Here is a 22,803-nt window from a genome sequence, read left to right on the forward strand (position 1 = left end):
CAGGACGGGAGCCTTCGCCCTTTCTTTCTGTTATTTAGTTATTTAGATTTTATTATGTATTTATTACTATTTATTTCCTGTCTGCTAGTAGCAGTCCCCTCTGGGCTGTCCGCACTTGGTGTGTGCGATGGGGTTGTTCGTCCTTCAGCATCCCGGTATCTCCCAGAGCCCTTTCAGGCTCCGTATTTCGCCCTCTGCGCGCATCCCAGATGCGGCTCACACCGTGCTGGGGTCGGCGACGGCAAGCGGACGCAGGGGCGCGTTACAGCAGCTCCCGCGCGCACCGCAGATGCACACGTATAGATATGCGTGTGTTTGTAACCTGTTCTCTTCTGCTCTTTTCCTGTCCGATAGGACGGGGCAGACACCGCTGAGAACCATGATTTCCCTCACAAGTTACACGGGGATTGGCCGCCCGGAGCCGGCCGAAGTCGAGGGGAGCAGAATAACAGGGGGCGAGAGATGCCCTGGCCTCCCCAGGACTCCGGGAAGGGTTCGGGGGGGGGGGGGAGGGGAAGGGAGCCTGGGGGAGGGGTGGGACAATTCCACCCCACGTCCCAGTGCCGAGGTTCCCCCTTCCGGCCCGGTCCCGGCTCCGGGACGGGGGGGCGGCTGAGCGGGGCCGGTCCCGGGGGGGGGCGGCCGGGATAAGTGAGGGCTCCGCGGCCAGCCCGGTCCGAGAGGGCGGCACGGCAGCCGCCCGGCCGAGGGGGCACCCTCTGGTCCCCCGGAGCACGGGCGGGGCCGGCCGGGCTTATACCGTGGGGAGGCAATTTACTCATTTGCCCGGTGAAAAGAGAAAGCACGAGAAATTCAATTAAAGCGGCTCTGGCAAAAGGAGTTATTTGAGGCATGAATGTCTCCCCTAAAGCTGCAGCAATCATGTGGCATTAGACACTTCCGGAATCCTATAGCCAACTTGAAAAATCCCAGACCCCTTTTTTCCCTAATTTTTGCTCTGATCTGTAATTTTATCCACATTTGCACTAGTTTGAGCATTCTGGCTCTCCCATCTGAAAGCCTGCAATTACTATATAATTCTTCGCAATTTCACATGTCCTAATATGGACTGTAATTTTTGCGCAAGACAATTTCCTGCTATTTCAAGCATCAACATTGTCAAAGTTGTATGTACATAATAAATGGGAATATCAATGCATAGTTTTTAGCATAACATCTTGACTCCTCGATAATTATATCCGTTCGGAGCCTACGCAGAATTAGCCTGAATTGCATGGTAACTGCTGCTGCTTTAAAATTTTTAAAAATTACTCATAATTTTCCCAAAGATTACCAAGATCTCGAGTGCACAATGTCATCAGCGTAATGAAGAGTAAACATTTATGCTAATAATCTGCAATTTTTTTCATCAGCTATAAAGACAGAGGCTATATAGCAGAAAATTTCAGTCATATTCTGCAAGAGCAGAGCTGCAAAAAGGCTGCTGCGCTCAGAGGCATGTGCATCTCTGGGGGATCTCAATCCACATTTGCACTCTCAGGATATTATTATTGTGCTCGGCTTCTTTTTTTTTTTTTTTTTCGCATTCTTTCTCCCTCCCCGATCCTCTCCCTCTCTCTCACACTCTCTCGTTCTTCTAACTTTCGTAGCAAAAAGCCGCGTTCGGTCCTTTGGTTTGTTGTAAAGCAAAGACTTGTGCCCAGAGCCTCAGGGACTGAGGCGGAAGGTAAGGGTGGCGACACAGGCTCCTTTCTCGCGGGGGTAGGTGAGTTTATGGGGCGCGACGTGGACGGATACCCCGCGCGGGCCGGGAGAGGGGGGAAATACCGGCGGCGGCTCCGCCGGCCCAGTCTCCCGGCAAAACTTCCCGCCGGCGGCACCGGGGCGAGGAAGGGAGTGGGACGGCGGGCCGGGCGACGGGGATGCCGCGCACAGCCGAGCCGCGCCGCGCCGGGGCATCCCGCGGGCAGAGCCGCGCCGAGCCGAAGAGCCCGGCGCGGGCAGAGCGGCGCGGGTGCGGAGCGGGGGCACTCGCCACCCGGGACTGCCGAGCTGCCGGGGGCTGCCGGCGCCGGGTGAGCTCGTTTTCGGCGGTGGTTTCGTGGTGTGCGTTTGTCGGTTCCTTGCGAAGGGCAGCGTTACTGCCCGGTCCCGAGCCGGGAGGCGGAGGGGACATGGCACTTTTTCACTGGCATGAGAGCGGCGGTGGCGGCAGGAGCGGGATAGGAGGGCGGCGGCGGGGAGAGCGGAGCAGGCGGCGGCGGGGATTTCTTATCCCCCTCTGTTAAACGAAGGGAGCAAATTCCGAATGCAAACGGGCTTGGGCTCTGATATTTGATTTTTTTTCTAGTTTCAGGGGCCTCTCTGTGCTCTGCAATTAGATTGACACATGTACAACATCCCCAGCTATTCAAGGGGGTTCGCAGGGACACTCCAAGGGGATTTTTTTCCCTTTTTCTTTTTGGGTGGAAGATATTAAAGAGGTATCTGTTGTTTGGCAATTTTGCTAAGTCTGTCTTCATTACTTCAACATTGTGCATTTGCTAATTTGGAAGCCCCTTCCTATTGACAGCTCTGCTCCATACACCTGCAAGCAATTTGCAGAGCTCCAATATAGGAGAATTGCAGAGATGGCAGCTCGCACCTATTTTATTTTTTTTTTCTTCGCTTTTCTCAATGCACAGCAAATTTGGCTTTCAGTGCGTTATCTCTTTTGTTAATGCAAAAAGATTCCCTGGGCGAAAAAATTGCTCATAATTACCAGAGAGATGGGGAAACTGCATTAGAATAAATAAACCTGAAATTACTGTAATTATGTTGTGTTTGATGGGCTCGGCTTGTAATCAAGAAGAGAATACAGTGAAATGATGCTGACCCTCTTGGGTTTGCAGCTGTACGCGCACTTTGGGGTCTTTTTTTGCAGAAAAGAGTCATTTTGATCATCATTAAGCTGTGTGTAACCTATTTCAGAAGTGTTTGAAAATGAGGGGCACTTTTTTTTTTTCCCCAACAAGGAAAAATATATCCCAAAATTACATTTTGCCATTTACAGGCTCATCCATAAGGTTGTATTTGCCGGGTGACAATTGGTAAAGGTATAATATTCGAAATCAGGACTTAATCATTGTAATGAGGTATTGTTTCAATATAAGCACCTTTGGATTATTCATAGTTTAATTAATATCCTCATTATGAAAATCTTCGAATCAGATATTTGATGAACTACTTGTCAGCAACAAGGCAGAATTAATTAGGCCTGTATTGAGATTAACATTTTCAAATGTACAATTATAATAGCCTCTAACTCAAGACCGCCTAGCTGAGAGAAAACTTATAATTTCTCTATTTGAACTGTTTAGCAAGACGTTATTGAATTAGAAGCTAATATATCTTTAAAGCCCTCCGAGCTGCCTGACCACCCCGCTCCTGTCCGGTCAAAGGTGTTTGGTCTCCGGCAGAGCCGCCCGGGAGTTGTGCGGGTCCTGGGGCGCTGCGGCGTCGCGGAGCTCTCCGGCTCCTCTCGGGACTTCGGGCCGCTCAGGACCGGACTCGGGCCGTGGCACTGCGGGAAATGCAGACCTGCGGAGCGTTTTCCGTGTCGGATACAGCACCCCCGCGGGCCGCTGCGCCGCGTGTGCGCGCTAGGGCGGAATGTTGCGCTGCCGCGCATCGGCTGCGCGCCGGCCCCGTGCACTGGGGAGTGGTGCGTATCTCGGGGTGAGCGAGCATGGCCCCCGCGGGGCTGCACAGATCCCCCGCGGAACCTGCGCGCAGAGATGCGCACGGCCAGCCGGCCGAGCCCAGCCTCTCCCGGCTCCCTCTGCTCTGTAGAGCTTTACCCACTCCAGCAATAGCCACGGGTTGTGCCCGGCGCTGCGCCACGCCGGGGAGCGGGCACGGCTCAGTCCGGGGCTGGGATGACGGCGGCGGCAGAGGCACAGCTTTGCCTCCCGCGGCTCGGCTGTCGGGACGGCGGCCGCGGCTGTCCCGGCCTGCCCACATCCCCTTCCCGTCCCAGCAGCTGTGCCCGGTTCCCCCCCGGCCCCGAGCGACCCCTCCGCCGAGGGTCCCGCGGCCCGTCGCGGCGGCTGCTGCCGCCTAACTGGGACCGGCCGGGCGCACGGGGGACCGGCCGCCCTACCCGGAGCGCGTCGCTCCTCTCACTCCGTCTCGCCTCCCGGTTACGGCCACAGCCGTCCCACCGCGGAGCGCGGAGCCTGACCCAGACCCCGCTCCTGGCCGCGCTACGAGACAGGGAGCATGCATGTCTCTTTTTCCAAACCATAATTTTACTGTCTCAAAGAAACTTTATAACTTATGTACAAAGATTTGTGTGGGTTTTTTCCATTTCCTCCCCCAGATACAAAGCAATAAGTTAACATTCTCAATATAAAACTAAACTTTGACATATAGAACACTAAACACAGTCGAGCTCAGTTTATCACATTTTTCGAATTTCACAAGTAAAATGTCAAGATCTCAGTACACAAAGCATCATGTTATACAGCCACACGAAACAGAACGGAAATAATAATAATAATAATAATAATAATAATTAAAAAAAGGCTAAATTTGTGCAACATGTTTACAGAACAATAATAATAATAATTAAGAATAAAATATGTACAGCGAGTAGCTCCTGCACGTCGGTTTGTGCATTTCGACTTCGGGCCGGCTTTGCGCGGGGAGGCCGCGTCGGGACTGCGCGGGTGTGCCAGCCCGTCCGCCCTCCCGGCGGGTCCCCCCCACCGCCCTCCGGGCTCTTGTTCCGTCCTCTGCGCTTTGCTTCACCTCAGCAAAGCGCTGGCAGCTGCTGCGATTCCACTTCAGAGTACCAAACAATGTGCATTTATTTCCTTTGTTAAATACGCGAGAAATGCAAATCATTCGGACCAAAACTCTCCACACCAGCGAAGTATAAAAGTTATTGTAAAAGTTAAAATCGCATCCTTCCCTCGTGGTGATTTATTCGGGGAGAAGCGGGGGGGGAAACGGGACGACGGACCGTCTGTGGTTTTGTTTGAACTGTGCGTCCAAGCAGTACACTCAGCAAGCTGAGTTTGTTTTTAGCACTCTCATAGTGGTAATTTAAATCAATAAATAAAGCCCCTGTCTTCCCCTTTTAACAACAACAAAAAATATACAGATGGATACTGAAAGGTACAGAAAACGTCGCGGGAAAGAAGCTCTGGTAAATTGTACAGCTTCCTTCCCTCTTGCAATTGAAGAGACCGTCAGATCGGGGTAGTAAATAAATGACCTACATTTCAACAGACACAGACAGACAGACAGGACAGAGGAGAGGGCTTCCCCGCCCCCCAGACATCTTTTTCTGATTGTCCCACAAAGCCGCGGCCGGCGCTCGCTCTGCTCCCAGGCTGTTGTGCGGTGCTCGGGGCCGCTCCGTCAGCTGTCAGCGGTGGGAACCGGCCCGCATCACATCTGTGCTCTCCTGCACCGAGCTACCGTGCAGCGTCCTAATGGCTGGATGGGCAAGAGACCTCCTGCTTGTTTGTTTGCTTGGGCTTCTTTTGTGTTTTTTTTTTTTTAAACTCTTTCTCTCTCTCTTCCCCCCACTTTTTTTTTTTTTTTCCTTTCCTTTTATTTGACTTAATTTCTTTTTTTTTTTCCCCCGTAATAATTTTAATTCTTTTTGGGACCGGTAGTGCTTGCGTTAGGGGAAAACGTACATATAATCACATCAGTTGCGGCTGCTGCATAGCTTCTTGGTGGGCCGAAGGATACCACGACGTGTAGCTGGGGATGTAGGTGCCCGGGGTCCCCGACGAGGCCTTACCGGAGGAGGAGGTGGTATTCCACACTGGAGGCACGGGTGGCGAGCTGCCCGAGAGAGCCCTGCCGTTGGTCAAGGCGCTGCTCTCCAGGGCGGCCCCTCCTTGCTTCATCAGCTTCTTGAATTTGGAGCGCTTGTTCTGAAACCAAATCTTCACCTGCAAAGGGGAACGGGGCAGGGCTCAGCATCCCTCGGAACGGTCCGACATCCCCCCATCCCTCCCAGGGCACGAAGGACTCCCGCACCCGGCGGCTCCCCAGCTTCTCTCCCTTATCCCCCCCGCGATTTCTCTGTTATTTTGTGATGCCAAGCCACCCATCAGGAAATCCCTGGGCCCACTCCAGCGGGTTCTGCGGGGGCTTCCACAGCACCGGCAGTGCCCCGCGGGCAGGACGAGTGTCAGCCGGGGCCCCGTTGCCCGCGGCTGTGACCCCTGTGCATTACGCGTGTAGTCTCCCACGCCGACGGTGGGGACACGGAGGGGACATGGGAGAGAGGCCGGCTCAGTCGGAGCTGTACCTGGGTCTGGGTGAGTCCCAGAGATGCTGCGAGCTCGGCTCTTTCGGGGAGAGCCAGGTACTGAGTCTGCTGGAACCTCCTGTTCAAAGCCTGGAGCTGCAAACTGGAGTAAATAGTCCTGGGTTTGCGGATTTTTTTTCCTTTCCCATTAAATCGAACTTCCCCTCCTTCTACCACAGTGCTTTTCTCCGATTCGGCCCCTACAAACAAACGATGCAGAATAAATAATAATAATAGCAGCAATAGCAATAATAGCTGTAACAGTAATAGCAGCAGCAGCAGTAGTAACAATAACAACAGCAACATCAACAATAACAATAATGAGAAGGAAGAAAAGTGAAGCTCGAGTAACGCTAACAAAGGCTCCGGGCGATTATGGCAGCCCAGGCTTCTTCCCAGAGAAAGTTTGCTATTTTTACAGGCTGCAGTTTAGGTTTAATTACCCTTAATTGCATACATTGTTTATAGCGCTACGCAATAAATAATTACGAAGACTAATACGTGCACATCTGGGTTGGTTTCTTTTCCAGCCAAGCATTGTGTGCTCTGTGTATTGGTCCTCTGTGATCCTCAGCCTCTCTTGACTAATATTTTGTAATTTAATTTAATTTTTTACCCCCATAGATTTTTTTTTTTAATACAACACCCTCCCTCCCGCCTTGCCTTCCCTCCTCCCCTCCCCCCCCCCTCCCCAAAGCCGAGTGCACCTACCTGTCTCCTCTAACCGGGTCTGAGTCAGGCTGGAGCTGTTGGGGTAGGACTGCACTGAACTGATGTAGGGGTTGGTCGAGTGGCTGCTGACCGAGTTCACATAGGGGTAGCCCAGCGGTCGGGAGAAGGACGAAGCTGTGCTGTACGAGCTGTCAGGCTGAGAGTGGCCCGCGGAGTGTAAACAGTGCATGGAATAGTGTCCGTGGGACATGGGAGAAGGAGACATTTGCTGGCTGGGCGGCCCAAACTCCATAAAGACAGCCTTCCCTGAGACGGGGCTATTTAGACTCTCTGGCATAGTAGTCATGGTCATTTCTTGTCGCTTGGTCTGTGTGTGTGTTCTCTCTTCAGCTTGCCTTTTTGGGGTCTGTTGTGTTTCTCAGGACAGGAAAGAACCCAATTTAAGCGAAACAGGGTTTTTCACTTTCCATTCATAAGAAAATGGAGTTTGTCTCTTTGAAAAGTCTAAGCATGATGCTGTAGATCTACACAAACTCGCCTAAAAGCTTTGACTCAGCCAAGTCTATGAATATTCATGAGACGGCGGAGCTGATTGGTCCGCCGTCTTGCATAATCGCTTTGGATTGGTCCGAGGCGCTCGGGGCTCGCCCGGACCCCGGTGAGCGCGGAGAGCCGGGCTGGCAGCGCCGCGCCTGCCCGAGCGCCGGCGGCGGCCGCACGCCCGCCCGCCCGCTCCCGGCCGGGCACGCCAAGGAGCCGCCCGGAACCCGCTCCCATCGCGGGCCGCCCGCTCCCGCCGCCGGCCACCGAGGGCTCCGAGCCGGAGCTCGGCGGAAGGCAGCGCAACCTCCTCCGCCCTTCTCCGCCCCTCGCCGCGCAGGCGGCGCGGAGGGGACAGCAGCCGCGCTCCGCCGGCGTCGGTGGGCTGCAGGCGTTCTTGCAGCTGCCCGCCCCGCTCCGGCAGACGGCGGCGGGACCCGCGGACAAAGCGAGCGGCCCCCGCCTGCCCGGCCGCGCGCACCCGCGGGCGCGCAGGGGTTCTCAGCTCCGGCCCGCGGGTCCCAGCGCCGCCCGCACCTCCAGATCGCGCTGCCCGGCTATTGCCGTTATTGTTTTAAAGGGAGAAAAGCAATCCAACCAAACAAAATCGCCCTGAAAGGCCCCAACGGCGCATTTGAGCTTAAAATGAAAACTTCCGCGTGCGTGAGCGGTAAATGAGGTGGGACTTAGGAGATCCTCCCCAGAAAGCCCGCGATGAATCCCAAATTACTTTGCTAGATAATTAGAAAGTGTTGATAATTATTTCTTTCATAATTCTGCGGTGTGACTGTAACAGGAAAATGATCTTGTGAAAGTTCACACGTGCAGATGTATTAGTTACTGATTCATTTGATTAAATGCTAGTCTCAAGTGCTCTGATCCACAGCTGAAGGCGGCCCCATTAGCATAACACTGATGTTTAATTTTCATACGCATAATTAGCCATATATTTAACACTAATAGCAACATGCAGCCTTCCAGCATTAAACAGCCTGGGATTTGATCTGGCCTGGGCTGAACTTTCCCGGTTACACCTAGGCTGTCTAGGGTGCGCAGTTATCACGGTACTACATCTGTGTAATCAAGCACATTTTGGCAAAGGGAGAACACCAATAAAAGTGAACATTCAAAACAAATCGCAGCGTTGATGTCGTTAGAGGTATTAGCGCCGGCAGTGGGGCTGGGGCACCCCCGGCAGAGCCCGCACGGTGCTCAGGCTCCTTCGGGCAGCGACGGCCCTTGAAGCAGCCGGCCCCTGACTGTGCAAAGCTGGCACAACCGAGCCCCTCTGGTCCGGGTCTTTTTTTTTTTTTTTTTCCCCCTCTTTCATTAGTGGCTCTGTCGGTTTTAATTGCCCGTTTCCTAACGCCTCTTTTGCTTCCTTTTCCCCTCTTTTTTCTTTCTTTTTTTTCTTCTCAGTGGTTTGGGGTTTTTTTGCTTTGCTCGCAATGTGCAAAGTTCATTCTCACAAACTCTCCGAGGCTTGGCGCGGAAGGGGCAGTGGCGGTGTTTCCGCACGCACGCGGTCTCCCCCGGCAGCCAGCTCTGCTCTCCTAGCCATGGAAGTGACCATCCAAGGCGGGTCAGCGAGCTTGACCGGGTAGGGAACAGGGCGCCCCGGCAGCTCCGGCACCTTTGCCGGCCCCAGCCTGACAGCTGCAGAGAGGGGAGGCCGCTCCCCGTCCGCCGGGGCTGCCGTCTTCTCCGATCGGCCGGACACAGGCAGTCCCGGGGCGAACCACAGTCCCTCCAACCCCGCCAAAACCCCGCGGACCGGTCGGTGAGGCTCTGCTCGCACCCGTCCTCCGGAGCAGGGCCACCGCCCCTCCGTGCATTGCTGGCCCCGTCAGCGCGGCTTCGGCGGGCGCAGAGGGGCCGCGGCCACGGGACGTCGTGACCACGCGGGAGCGATTGCCACGTCGGGGCTTTCATCAGGCTGGCCCAGCAAGACCTTCTGCATGACGGGCTTGTGCGAGGCGCTGGCTGCCCCGAACAGCCGAGACACCTCTTCAGTCTCGTTCGTAATTAGGATTACAAAGACGCACTATCAATGCCTCCGTCTGGCCGCCAGCGCTCCGCAGCGGCCGGTAAAACACGCAGTCCCACCAGAGTTACCGGCGGGATTTCGGAACGCAGCGATTACCAGGAGCTGCCGGCAGTCCCCCTGCGACGGGCTGCGGGGGGTTCCCTGCTCCCGGCTGCTCCGTTCCCGCCTCATCCCACGCCGCGGTAAGAGCGGGACAGGAAGCAGAGGGGCAGACGATGGTGAGAAACTTGACACCTGCGGTGCCATTCAGGGTCTCCCGGCGTGGCCAAAATCCACGGGAGGCACCTCTGGTGTGCCTCCGGGACGTGCGGGACACCCAGCTGCCCCCAGTACCCTGGGCAGGTACTGGGGGCAGCGCGGCTGGGCGATGGAATGTAATGGAACAAAATACGTGCCCCTCCAGGCAATGCCGACTGTCCTTCGCACTGTTTAATCTCTGCGCATTTGTAAACTTGGCTGCACCGTTTGTTTTGCAGGTTTTATGGCCTTCCAAGTTCCTCTCGGGGAGGATGAAGCTGAGTGGCTGCCCCGCGGTGTTAGCCGTGTCCAGGGAGGGGGATCCCTGCTTTTTGAAAAGATGCTGTTAGAAACTATTAGAGCTGAGAGCTCACTGTACTTGAGTGAAAGCAAACAGCAGAGTAAAGCTGTAAGAAAGCAGCTTACTTTTGTCCAGGTCTACTGAGGGAGCCAGTACTGAGCCACTCTGGTTGCCTGAACCAGATTCAGGATTGCGTTGCCCTCAGCACGCAACCCCATCTGCCTGAAATGAGGGACAAGTAATTTGTACCAAACTGCACCGCTGTTGCCATGGGCCTGGGGAACTTCTGGAAGTCCTTTAATTATCTCCAAGGCTACCCCACGTTTCACAGGACCAGGTCCTGCTCTGGTGGCCTCCAAATACCAATGCCAGACCTGTTTGGCTCGACAGGGTGGTCGGCAACTGGCTAAATTGCAAATCAACCCCGGCACCCCTGACAGGCCAGGGACAGGACTGCAGAGAGCACAGGGCTGAGTGAGACCCGGAGCTCATGAGGTCCTTCGGTTCCAAACTCCGTGCAGGAGTCGGGGCTCATCCCCTGGACTGCAAACTTCTCTGCCTCCATATAATGCTTAAACTCTGGCAGAGTGCCTCTCCCTTAACTAACATGGGCACCACAGAGCAGTGATTACCCCAAACCAGCTAATTCTTCAAGCAGGGCAATTATTGATCCCCGGAGAGGCATGCTTTGCATCTCATTTTTAATCACTTTTTGTGCTGTGTAAAAAGAGGCAAGAAGGGGGGGATTGCTGCTGGGAATGATGCTGGGAAGAGTCTGCTGCCTCTGCCTGACACTCTCGGGAAACTTTTTTCCATCCTAGTAGGAGTTACAATCTGGGAAACAGCACTGTGTTAATCGCAATGAAGACAAATTGACTCCATACCTCAGCTATAAAGGGAAAATGCTATGTTTCTCTGTCCTCTCAGCTGCTTAAAGACGTATCATCTGATATCTATTTGTCCCACATAGGATTTGGAAGAGAGAGGAGCCGCTTTCTGTCCCTAACCCCAAATAACCCAAACCCTTTGCCACTTGCAGATGCTCCTTGGCTGCTTCAAGGGTCACAAAAAAGCTAAGGACTTTTATTAAATACTCACCAGGTAACACAGAGAAAGAACTATGTCCAGAGCCAACCCCTTAAATTGCTTTTTCTGTCCCCTGGATTGACTTATGCAGCACCCATTCCCCATAGAAATTACAGAAATCTCTTCTCTGTCCCGAGTGAAACTTGAAATCCCAGAAGTACAGCAAGTCCCTCCACTCCTTGCTCCATCTTTAGGCTTCCTCCATCAGTTTAGTGAGGATTTCTGCTCCCTCTGAGGTAATCACAATGGTATGTTCAAATTGTGCCGATCTGAAATTCACATTTAGCAGTTATTAGGGGGCAAACATATCCACCATGCCTGAAAACTCATTTGTTTGGGTTTTTTTGGGCTGTCAGTGATGACTTCCATGTCTTAAGAAATACCAAAAAAACAAAATCAGGCACCTTTTATTGTCTACAGAAATTGCAGTCCATTTATCCTCCAGAATCTTAAACTTGGGGGATCCTTCCATTATTATTGGCTCTGCGGCAAGAAAAACAAAAATATATTCTAAAGTTAGTTGCACTCCTGTGTGGATTGTGAAACAACCAAGAAAGGGAGGGTGTCCCAGCAGGTAGCTCCCCTTCCACACAGGTCCCATCTCCCTGGGCTGGCACTCTCTTGCCACATTAAAATGTGAACTAAAAAGGAAGACAAAATAGCAAGGTAGGAAGTTGCCCATTCCTCTTTTGTAAAAGCAGGGAATTTTAATCAAGCTTTAATTAAGACCCCGTGGATAATAACCAAAGCACCAACCACATTTATAAACAACAGATAGTTTTAAATATTTGAATTTTTAAAACAGGCTTAAAATGTTCATTAAATCAGCAAAACAACAATTTTCTTATTTCCCTCTAATTGCCGCGCCATTTAGCCACACAGTGAGAAAGAGGGCTTTCCCCCCAGCAGTCCTCCACGACTGGAAGTGAGCACGATCAGTCTGCGGGGCGAGGCTCCGGCTGTTACCGCCGCCGCAGTCCCCAAACCCAACAGCAGCTCTGGCAGGCAGCGAATGACTAAGTGCCACCAGGCTGCTCGGCTTCGGGGACTCGATCGCATCCTTCTCACTCTCCTCAAATCAAGTGTGCTGGCAGAGTCTCTGCCTTGCCAAAAATATGAGTCAGATACTAGTAAAATTTATAATTAACATTTCATTCTTTCAATCTTGTAATTTGAAAATTATTTCACCCAAATTGTTTCTGATGCATTTTTAAAATGATATTTTAATCTGTTCCCTAAGAGGTCAACCTCACCGACGTCCCCCTGTCTGCACGGCTATTTCTATATCCCAATAAAGAAATGCTACAGATCTGGGCTGCTCCTCGTGTGCTTTTTAACAGAAAACCATAGCAGAGAGTTACAAACCTATTGTGAACGCCATTCCCTCTTCCATTAACAAATCACTGTCATTGGCTACAAAAGAAAAAAAAACCACGCGTTTATGCATCTGTGGTCCTTTTTTTTTTTTTTTTTAAGAGAACGCAACCAGCCCTTTGTTTAAACCCCTTTTTAGTTCGCAGGTACTGTGCACCCGAGCCCTGTTACGAGCCGGAGCACCCTCCGAAAGCGATCCCAGCCCGGCCGCAGCGAGACCACCCCGACGGCGGCTCCGTCCAGGCCGGGGGATTTATGTTTCAGCAGAGATCTTTCTTTGCCCCGTGACAAACTTTGCCGGTTCGGACGCGGGCGGGATGCGGAGGCGCGGGACACGGCGGCTGCCGCCCGGAGCGGGCGGAGGAGGCGGTCCGCGGCGCTCAGCGGCCCCGACAACTCCGTTACCGAGCGACTTGTCCTCAAAAATACCCGCGCGACTCTCAGAAAACGAGGCCGGGGATGCCCTCCAGCTTCCCAGCGATTCAATCCCCCCACCGGCAATCCCCCGCCCCGCCGGACCGGCAGCGTGCGTGGGGGTGAGGGTGTGTGTGTGGGGGGCTCTGCTCTCTTTACCGCCCTCCCTCTCCCCCTCCCCGGAGCCCTCTCATCGCCCGGGCGGAGCGGAGCGGAGCGGCGCGGGGGAAGACGGGCGCGGCCGGCGGGGGCCACTTACCATGGTGCCACACCTCGGGGTGCCCGTGAAAGTACGACCCGATGCCGTGGCCGACGAAGAAGGGGCAGACCTGGAAGCCACCTTGCCACGCCACGGAGCTGCGGGGGCAAAGAGGATCTGTCAGGGTGCGTGTCCCGACACCACCCCCGCTACACGGCCCCAGCCCCTGCTACCGCGTTGCTACCGACACTGGGTCACCACTTTGCGACAGTTCCGAAACAGTCATTGAAGCGAGCATGGGTGAGCATTGTTAGGTTTCAGAGTTAACATGCCTGCCAGTAGAGGCTGGTAGCTCCCGTGCCAGCCCTGCTGGCTAAGTAAAACGGCAGTGCGTTGTCTCCCTGCTTGATGGAGGGCAACCTTTTCCACAAGCACGCTGGGAACTCATTTTAAGATGGCACAGCTAAAGTTGCCAAGTTGGGCAGCCAAGGCCCCAGCACACCATCAAACTGCAGCCTCTACCGAGTTCTCTGCAAGTGCAGAGCCTGTGCTGGGCTGCATACCCAGGGGCCTGCACTGGGTTTCCTGCAGGAGAAGAGGCTCCTGCTGCCAACAGGGAGAGTTAAGACCCCTACTACTTCACTTTCGTAATACTTCAAACATTTAGTATAAAAATGAATTGAAAGTCCAGCAACTACGTTCATGCTAAATAACAATATATTTCTAATGAGCCTATCGACACAGAGGCAAAACCAAATCATAACAATTACAGTGTTTCAGTTCTGCCTGCAAGATCTGCCCTACGTTTCATAGCCTGCCTCAGGGAGAAGCATCTCAGAATTGCCTGCAGGACCATGGCTGGGCACTGATCCCTATCCATGCTAGGAAAGCAAATTCCTATTCCAGTTCCCCAAAACTGGAGGACCTGGAGATCCATGGGGTATCCTCTGTCTGCTGGCCCACCCCATGTCTGCAGGCTTCACTTTCAGGCTCTCCCTGTACTCAAACAGTGGCGGAGGCAGTGGTGGACAGAGTGATCTGAGGCAGCTCAGCCAGGAGGCCTACCCATATCCAAACCAGAAGAGTGCAGAGATTCAGGAAGATCTGGAGATAGATTAGAAGTGACAAGAAAGTTACCCTTGTCCCTGCATATCATCCCCACTCTATTTCTAAAATCAAACAGGAGCAAGACAGGAAGGCATTTAGCCTGAAGATATTTTGCCGGTAACATTAAAAACTTCATTTGCTTATTTTGAATGAAGGTAGGCACTGAAGAACTTCAGGTTTTTCTGTATTTACATCTTAGAAAATGCTCTCTCACAGTTTCACTACAGGTGGGAAACAGAAAAAGTTAAGAAACTCAACTAAAGGTAATGCTGTTGCAGAAATTAAAGCCTGTTAAACCCCATGGACTAGCTTTTATCCAGGTGCAAAGTGGCCTCAGCTGGCTGTACAAAGTAATCCCCTTTGCACACCAGGCTGCACAGACTCTGCAGTGCTGGCTCCAGTGCCCATGGGTCATCGTCCCAGAATTTAATGCCACTCAATTGAGGGACATGCTGCTCCACCACAGTGAAATGGCAATGAGAGAGAAGAGTTGGTTAATAAGGCTGCAGTGTTCAGACCTTAGAGCATGTTTTAACAGGATTTGTATATTACCTTTTACCTACCCATTGCTCATAACATTTCTTCATTAGTTTTGGAGAAGAATGGAAATTTCAGGTTTAGCTACCCCCAAACTCCAAAGTACTGGCAAAAATGATTACCGACAAAGCTAGAAATTGGGGCTTCATTTGTTTGCACTCGAAGTCTGGGCTTTATAAATCATTTATATATATATAATCTTTATACATCAATTATTTTGAAAAAAATCATGAAGGATTATGCAATGAGAAGTCCTACTAGAAATAGAAAATACTTTCTCCCCTGCCTTTCTATCATGTCCCCCATATCTGGATCAGAGACTGGGCCTGCTTATGATGCTATGATGCTGCTGAAGGCCAAGCAAGAAGTACAGGGATGGCGATGAGTTAGAAAGCCAGATTCCTCAGAAACATACACAAAATCCAAGATCTCCAGTGACCAAGCCCAGAGCAATGCAGATGATGATTCCCATACAAATGAAGTGATTCTCTGAAGAGAGATTGGGAGAAGCCATCAATGCAACATGTGATAAGGTTTTTTTTCACCTTCTTCTGCCAGTCTTTTTGCAAAATCATAAACAATCACACTAACTGTTCAGCTTTGCTGATGTCCTTAGATGGCACCCCTGACCACTGACAGAGCATGGCCATTTTTTGTATTACTACAGGATTTTTTCTTCCAGAAAAATCCATGTTCTGTAGCAAGACAAATAGTTTTTCTCTGTGCAGCTATTCTGAGCACCATGGCTACACCCTTTCCAGTGAGCAGGGGAAGCTCCATCCTCAGCATTCAGCTACTGCCAAGGAGGGTGGCAGTAGCAGCAGGAGCTGCATGCTGGGCACCAGGTGCGCAAGCACCAGGGCACGCAGAAGGCAGTGTAACAACAGTATCCTGTCCTCGTGCAGTCAAAGAAATGGTTCATATGCATCTCAATGGTGAATTCTACCACTTTCTTGCCAAACAGCTTGAAAACAACTCTCTTTGCATCAGTACTACAGTGGTTACTGTCTGTGATCAAAATAGGGGATCCTGGAGGAGATCCTGGAGCTCACAGGGCTTTGACATCTACACTGACAGACACCGTGCCCCTCCTTCTTCCGTCTTGTCTACATACACAGCCTTGGTATTCTTTACGTAAAATGTAACATGGTCAACAGACCTGAAGTGACACACAGAAGAACTGTGGAGAAAATAAGCTGCAGGTATGAAACTCAGCCACTCTCAATCTGGTTTCAGTATTTGCATGTGTTTCAGAAGGTCTTATGAGGCATTTCTCTCCACAACTACTAGCTTTACTCTGGAGAATTTAATAAATCCTAGTGAACTCTTACATCCTTGTGGAGTTACAGTAGAACACCCAATTTTCATAAAAAACCAAAGGTGCTAATCCTAGCTACAACTTGCAAAGGTAATCCTGTAAATGTACATGTTGGCTGTAACTTTGAAACAGCTCTGAGAAGGGTGAATTGAACTATTGGTTTTGGTTAGCCTCTCCAGTCTGCAGGATTCCCAGGCTGTGGAATCTGATTAAAAAATCAAGATGCCAGGGAGTGGAGCATTTTTGCACACATTTATCATTTGTTGCTGACAACAGCTCAACATTTTGGTCTCACTGTCTCACTGCCCAGCTCAGGACCGGTCAGCTTTCCCACAAGACAACCTTACAAGACTGCAGCCCCAGCTTCATCAGATGCTTCTTGCAGACAGGCAGCATAAGCTTAGACAGCTGGAGGAGCCCTGACTGCAAGTGGTAAAGCAGTGAAGACAGGAGGCAGAGGTTGGTATGGCTGAGCTGGGCCGCCCAGAATCTGCTGTGGGAAAGGATGTACCAGTCTGCCAGTTCCCCTTGTCCATGGGGCACAGCCCAGCAAATGATTTCCAGAGTAAACGCTGGGGCAGCAGAGGCACACCTCACAAGACAGCATCCAGAGAAAAAAAGAGGGTTCTTCAGAATAATCATTGTTAAAAATACCCATTGACAAAATTTATCATCACACATAGTAATCTTTGTTGCATATTTGGGCAGAGGTGAATTGGGCAGGATTAAAAGCATAATTATTTAGTGAGCCCAGTACTTGATTTTATTTTTTGCTGCCATGTGTTCCATCCCAGTGGCTGCAGTGTCAAGAGTAGCCGCAGTGCTGCTTTGCTTTTGCTGATGGCAAAGCCAGGCCGAGTGCCTGGCATTGGGATGGATCAGCAGTGATGCAGCTGGTAAAGGAACATCACTGAGGGCCAAGCTATCCTCCTGAAGCCATTCAGAGCCTGTCATATGGTGGTATCATGCTTCAGAGAGTGGAGACAGGAGAGATGGGTGTCAGTTGCCATCTGAGCATCCTCTTCCCATGTTGCCAGACAACAGCTAATTCTCTGAAAGGAGGGATAAGTGTGGAGACATGCACTGCTGTCCTGACAGCAGCCTAACAGGGAAATTGCCACAAAGCAGGAACAGGCAGGACTGACTCTCCAGAAAGCTTTCCCTGATACTCAAGCTTTCCCTGAAAGGAGCTCTTGGGTGATAAATCCCTCCTGTTAAGAAGCTGAAAAGCAGGTTGAAAAAATTTCGTTAGGGGGCTGTCCTGTGCAGATACCCTCTAGGAGCACCTAGAGGAGCATTTTCTTTTCTTTTTACCAGATTTTGCCACTTTTTCCTCAAGGTAGGTGTGGTCTAATGTTCTTAGCACTCGCTGAAGAAAAAAAAAGTGAAACAATCCCATTTTCAGGATTGACAGCAACTACTTCTCTGAGCTCTGTGGTGGCACAAGGGAAGAAAGAATTTAACTGATTCAACAAGATGGCATAGACTGCTCTGCTACCAAGGATGAGCATCCTGGTGAACTGATTCTCAGCCAGGGATGCTTCTCCCACAGTGCCAGCTTCTCTTACCAGGGATGAAACTTTATCAAAAACAGTCCTGCAGAGCAGCAGGACATGAATGGCTGAAGCTGTTAAACAAATCTGTCTTAACACTTCTTGGCAGTGAACATACTTGAGAAACACTGAAAGTGATAACAGCCCCACGATAATTTATGTAGGGAGTTTTTTTTTTTTTTTTTTTTTTTTATTAAATTAGAAGTAATCATGTCTGTCTTAGATATATTATTAGCAAAATGGCCACTGAATGGCATACTTGTTTTTTGTTGGTTTTTTTTTTTAAGTATTGAAACCAGCATCAGCCTAAACTATACTTATCTGTGATAAAAATATCTACTTTGAATAGCACCATAGTATTTAATCCGAGAAATTACAAAATTCTACAGGGAAAATATTCAAGTGTTTTTTTATGAAATAGTAATCCTAGACTGAGGGAATGCACAAGTTCAGGGATTCCCTATAATGACAATAAATGTTGAGGTATAATTAGTAATATTTTTGAAAGCCAACAATTGTTTTTTGAAAGAAAGGTACGTTTTAGTTTCAAACTGGAACACAAATTACTGTATTTTTCTTACAATAGTGCTGAACTTTTATTTGAGGTTCTCTGTTTCTGAAAGCAGACATGATGGATTGAAATAAAAGATAATTTATTGCAATGCTTACTTTCAAGTGCAGAGAGAAGCAGTGTAATTGTAATTTACAGTAGCTGTCAAGGAAAATCTATCACAGATGACATTAAAATGACTTATTTTGCCTGAGCCACTTATTGTTTAAATGTGCATAATCTGATAGAAACAGATTTTTTTAAAAAATCTGCTTTATATTGTTCTAAATTAATATCAAAACATATACTTATGAGTTAAACATTTTAAACCATTTATTAATACTTTCATCGCTACGATTTTTTTTTGTAGGAGTTGAAATTTGGTTTATTTAACAACATCACATTTAAGTTTTTTAGCTCTCTACACTCACAACACGTTCATGCACCTAGACTCACTGTCTAAAAAGCAGATTCCAAACTAGATTTATTTTTGTCTGAAAATGTCAGAAATGGTAGAAGAAAATGGACCATAGGGCCCAATTCTATTTACACTGCAACTGACCAATAGTTTTGATATGCCCTTCAATAGAAAGGGGTTAGCAAAGACCCAAATTTTCCTAAGGAAGGTAACTCCCGAATCCATGCAATCTTTTATTTGCAACTTGTAGCTGATGGGAGAATGAACTGCTGTCAATGAAATACTCAGTGTCAGCTATTGAGCTTCCATAACAAAGACTATGTTAGAATATTGACTGCAAACTTACCCCAAGATATAATTTTTCTGAAACCTACTGTGGAAAGGAAATATTCTGATTATTTGTGCCTAAGATACATTCTGCATATGACTTGAGCACCTTTCTAAAAAAGCTGATGAAAGAAACCTGGACACATTTCCATTCTGATGGACCTAAATGTTTTCAGCTTGTAGGTGCTTGTTCTCAGGCATTTATGATATCCAACTCTTGTGAAACTTCAGATTTTGATGTATATATGTATGTATTACATGTCTGTCTGCAAGCAAATGTCAAATGACAAATAACCTGAAACACAGCTTCACCAAGCCATGGTGATCTTTCAGCAGAGGCAGTGTTAAAGTAGTTCTAAACAAATCAGCACATTTAAATTGTCAACACGATAAAATCTTGAGAAATAAAGTTAACGACCTGCTATTTCATATGCAGTTTCGAACAGCTACTAGCTTCAATTAATCTGCTTTGCAAAGGGGACACTGACTATATATTTACATTTTGCAAGTAAACTGACCTCTGTAGCAACACAGCAAAAATCCAATGTCACATTCAACTCTGTTCTTTTTCTTCTTCTTCCTTTTTTTTTTTTTTTTTAAAACAGCTAGGATTAATGTAGTGAATCTGTAATGAAATGCATTATCCTGCATGGAGATTTATCAGATTTTCCAACTGAATGCCATGCTTTGCTAGCACTAGCTGGAGTTCACCTGCATGTTGGTGTGGCGTGTGGCTCTTTTTTGTAAAGAGTTAAGTTGAACACAAAAAAAGGGAACAAAGGTCAGCACCCAGCCGCCACTTGAATGTGAGATTTTTCTTTTTATTCCCCTTGATGTATACTAGGCTCTGTGTTATTAGTCTTAATGATGGAAAATTGTAGTGTTGATACAAATCTTTTTTTCAAAGTAGTAGGCGGGAGCTCCATTTGTTAGTAAGTTTTTTTGTGACTAAAAGCCATGGACAGTACATTTATGTAGCAGTAAAAGGCCTAGATGCTCTTTCCATAGCAGAGCTAATTATTCCTACTGTGACCTTACTGATCTACCCTGTTCCTAGTACATCTCATCTGCACGCCTGTTCCTCTGTGTAGATGGTGTCAGAGAATATGAAAAACCCTATAATGAAACCATTTTCATGATGGAGAAAGGCTACTGGAGTTGCACTTGCTACAAAGAGGCTCAATTATATGAGTAATTGTGATAATTTTCTACATTCATAGCCTTCAATGGGGAAAAAAGAATGAGAGCCACAAAAGAAAATTACTTTAACAAGAAAGTACAGAGAGTAAAAATGGAAGAAGAGACAAAAAGGGGGAAAAAATAACCAGAAAAAAAAGTTTAAAAAATAGATCTGGAGGGAGGAATAGCAAGACAGGGAGAACAACAGAAATGCTCAAAAAGCCTATGTGCAGCTGTGTTGCACAATTAAATTGAATTTTTTTTCTGCAGTTGATGAATGTGACTACTGCAAATGTGCCTCTGTAGTTAGCTATCATTTGTTGTTCCGTGACAGGAAAAGGATAATTACCTCTCAGAGAGAATCAAAGGCTGACATGCCCTTTAGACACAGCCATGAATGCAGAGCTCGATAGAATGCTTGAATAAGAATCCAGTGTTCTGTGCCCCCTTCTACTCAAGAATAAATTTTGTTAAAATGCAAGAGCACCACCAGTAAATTTGTTGAACCCTAGGTGTTCAAAAATATGAGGTGCATCTATCGACTCATCCCATTTGCAAAAATAAAACTACATTTTGAATTCACTTCTATTATATTCATGGACAGTAAGATAGTGAGATATGCATTAAATTTCTTTTCCCAGTAGGGGTCTGATTCAACATTTCCTATGAAAGAACAGAAAGACACTATCCTTTTTCTCCAGGCTAGTTAGCCTATAATTTAAAACTGTCAAAAACACAATTTTATACAAAGTCTTCAATAAAAGCTTCTCAGATATAACCCAGAGACGTTTTACTAAAGTTTGATTCAGACTCTGTTACAATATTTTTAAAGCTATAAATATATCTAACTGATATTTTGCCATTCTCTTTTTTTCTTAAAGTATTTGAAGATTTACAAAGAAAAAAAAAAGCAGCATCCTTTCAAGGTGACTAAGCCTTGCAGCTTTTAAGTAATCAGAATGAATTCAATAGCTTGTTGGGACCATTAGCAGTCCGAAGAAGTATTGCTTAATGAAATGTATATGATATATGTCTGTTTCTTCTTTTTGGCAAACATTTTAAAATAATCCATAGGTACCTTCAAAAGACTAAGATGCATTTTTATTTAAAGCCATCAGCAGAAGAAGAGTCATGACTGCATTTATGTGAAAGCTAGAAGAGATGCAAAATAGGGAAAAATCTCTGAATGTCTGCTCTTTTTTCCCTGTGACATTAGCAGGCACTGCTCTTTGTAAGATCAGAAGCTCTCGAGTTAAATATTTTCATAGTTTTTAAACAAAGAGCTTATTTATGTTGACTAATTCCTTTGTAACATTCAATGAAAACAATGGTTTCTAACTGTCTTACACTGTTAGACAGATGTGGTGTGGTGTCACACACAAATAAAAAATAAACAAAAGCCCACCGCAAATTAAATCTGTTAATTTAAATCTACTTTATGAATATCTTTGTCTCTTTCTACAGTTATCTTTGCTGACCCTAGTGTAATTCACTTTAAAAAAAATACCTCTTACCCAAGGAACAACATTATATCTTGGCAGTTCACATACTGATATCAGACTGAAATGATGGTTTTGAATCATAAAACATGTCATCAGCTTTATACCAAACCACCAATAACCTTTGTCCCACTTGCCAGCCCTCCTTTTACTTGTCAATATAAGGCTTACCTGATTGTGTTTCCAATTACAGAGAAGGGAGCCCCTGGTCTGCAAGCTGCAATTGCTTCATCTCTACATTTCCTGGCAACCTCCACTAACTTTTCACCAGATTTATCCACATTGCCCACCAAAAAGGTTTCAGAAGTGTCACCATGGTAGCCATTGTAATACACCTAAACATATGCAGAAATGCAAAGACATTTTCTCATTTTGCATCCAGAAACAGATTGTCTTCTTAATTAAATCCATTCTTTCTAGGACCAAGATATATATTGCAACCGATAGACAGGTAAGTCATATTTGCAAGACTGGAAAAGCAAAACATTGCAAAGGAAAGAGAAAAAGCCTGAAAGATTGCAAGGTGCCTAAGGGTTGCCAATGCTGCCAATTAAAAATTCAAGAAAAGCAGAAGCTGCGCATCAGCACCCAGCAGTGCACCAGACAGTGACACTGCTCAGCTACAGGACATGAGGACAACTGGGCTGTTTGTGAGAAGATGGGTGGGGGCCATGGGTGGGCTGAAGGGGGCCTTGGGGCTGTCAGGTGCCCACCCATCCTGGCCCCTGCCCCTGTAGCCAGGGACTTGCTTGCACCCCAGAGGGGCAGGGCACTGAGCCCCAGTGCTGGCCGTGGGCACGGGGGAACCTGTTGGCAGCTGGCAGGGAGATGTAAGTCTGCAGTCAGCAGCCCCCGCTGGAGCTCTGAGCTGAGAGCCATACCCTGCTACCAACAACCAGAGTGAACCCCATGGAACACATGGACCAAATCCATCATCAGCTGTTGCAGGTTTTCTTTCATCTCATTTTTAAGCGGCAATGTGGCATTAACATTGGATTTTACTTCTGATTTCCAGAGATTAATTTTGAGAGAATAAACATACTACTGTGGCACTGAAAATTTTCATGTTCTGAAAATGAAACATGCTGTTGAATTAAATACACATTGTTTCTTTCTTTTTTTTTTTAACATTTCATAGGTTTTAAATGTTAGCTCTCCAGAAATTCTCTGT

The 22,803-nt window shown here is 48.2% G+C and overlaps 2 protein-coding genes across 6 annotated transcripts in view; both read right to left on the reverse strand.

Annotated features, from left to right (window-relative positions):
- Positions 1 to 4,228: 4,228 nt before the first annotated feature.
- Positions 4,229 to 7,645, reverse strand: DLX1 (distal-less homeobox 1). 2 transcript variants are annotated; one of them, XM_032114699.1, is made up of 4 exons: positions 6,986 to 7,645; positions 6,275 to 6,474; positions 5,652 to 5,912; positions 4,229 to 5,445 (listed from the first exon to the last, which is right to left on the reverse strand). In XM_032114699.1, exons 1-3 carry the CDS (start codon positions 7,296 to 7,298, stop codon positions 5,658 to 5,660), a joined length of 768 nt encoding a protein of 255 aa, XP_031970590.1. In that variant the 5' UTR covers positions 7,299 to 7,645; the 3' UTR covers positions 4,229 to 5,445; positions 5,652 to 5,657. The 2 variants fall into 2 exon arrangements, with proteins under 2 accessions (XP_031970590.1, XP_031970589.1); XM_032114698.1 differs by having other exon boundaries at positions 4,229 to 5,912; positions 6,986 to 7,644.
- Positions 7,646 to 11,125: 3,480 nt separating this feature from the next.
- The window catches only part of METAP1D (methionyl aminopeptidase type 1D, mitochondrial), a 45,034-nt gene continuing 33,356 nt past the window's right edge, over positions 11,126 to 22,803 (reverse strand). For 3 of the 4 annotated variants that reach the window (XM_032114695.1, XM_032114697.1, XM_032114694.1), the window contains exons 6-10: positions 21,804 to 21,967; positions 13,205 to 13,302; positions 12,523 to 12,570; positions 11,562 to 11,640; positions 11,126 to 11,426 (exon numbers count right to left, since the gene is read on the reverse strand). In XM_032114695.1, coding sequence (XP_031970586.1) covers positions 11,348 to 11,426; positions 11,562 to 11,640; positions 12,523 to 12,570; positions 13,205 to 13,302; positions 21,804 to 21,967 — 468 coding nt within the window. In that variant the 3' untranslated portion in view covers positions 11,126 to 11,347. Of the gene's footprint in view, positions 11,427 to 11,561; positions 11,641 to 12,053; positions 12,257 to 12,522; positions 12,571 to 13,204; positions 13,303 to 21,803; positions 21,968 to 22,803 lie in introns of those variants that run through there. The other variant, XM_032114696.1, reaches the window with a different exon arrangement.

Source organism: Corvus moneduloides, chromosome 7, assembly GCF_009650955.1.
Source record: "Corvus moneduloides isolate bCorMon1 chromosome 7, bCorMon1.pri, whole genome shotgun sequence".
In the NCBI taxonomy this organism is placed as follows: Eukaryota; Metazoa; Chordata; class Aves; order Passeriformes; family Corvidae; genus Corvus; species Corvus moneduloides.

Excerpts from the sequence above, each read along its gene's own strand:
- DLX1 (XM_032114699.1), bottom strand. The coding sequence starts at position 7,298 with ATGACCATGACTACTATGCCAGAGAGTCTAAATAGCCCCGTCTCAGGG. Across the intron at positions 6,475-6,985 it reads GACCCGGTTAGAGGAGACAG|GGGCCGAATCGGAGAAAAGC; the intron begins GTAGGTGCACTC and ends GTTTGTTTGTAG. Across the intron at positions 5,913-6,274 it reads TGGGACTCACCCAGACCCAG|GTGAAGATTTGGTTTCAGAA; the intron begins GTACAGCTCCGA and ends TCCCCTTTGCAG.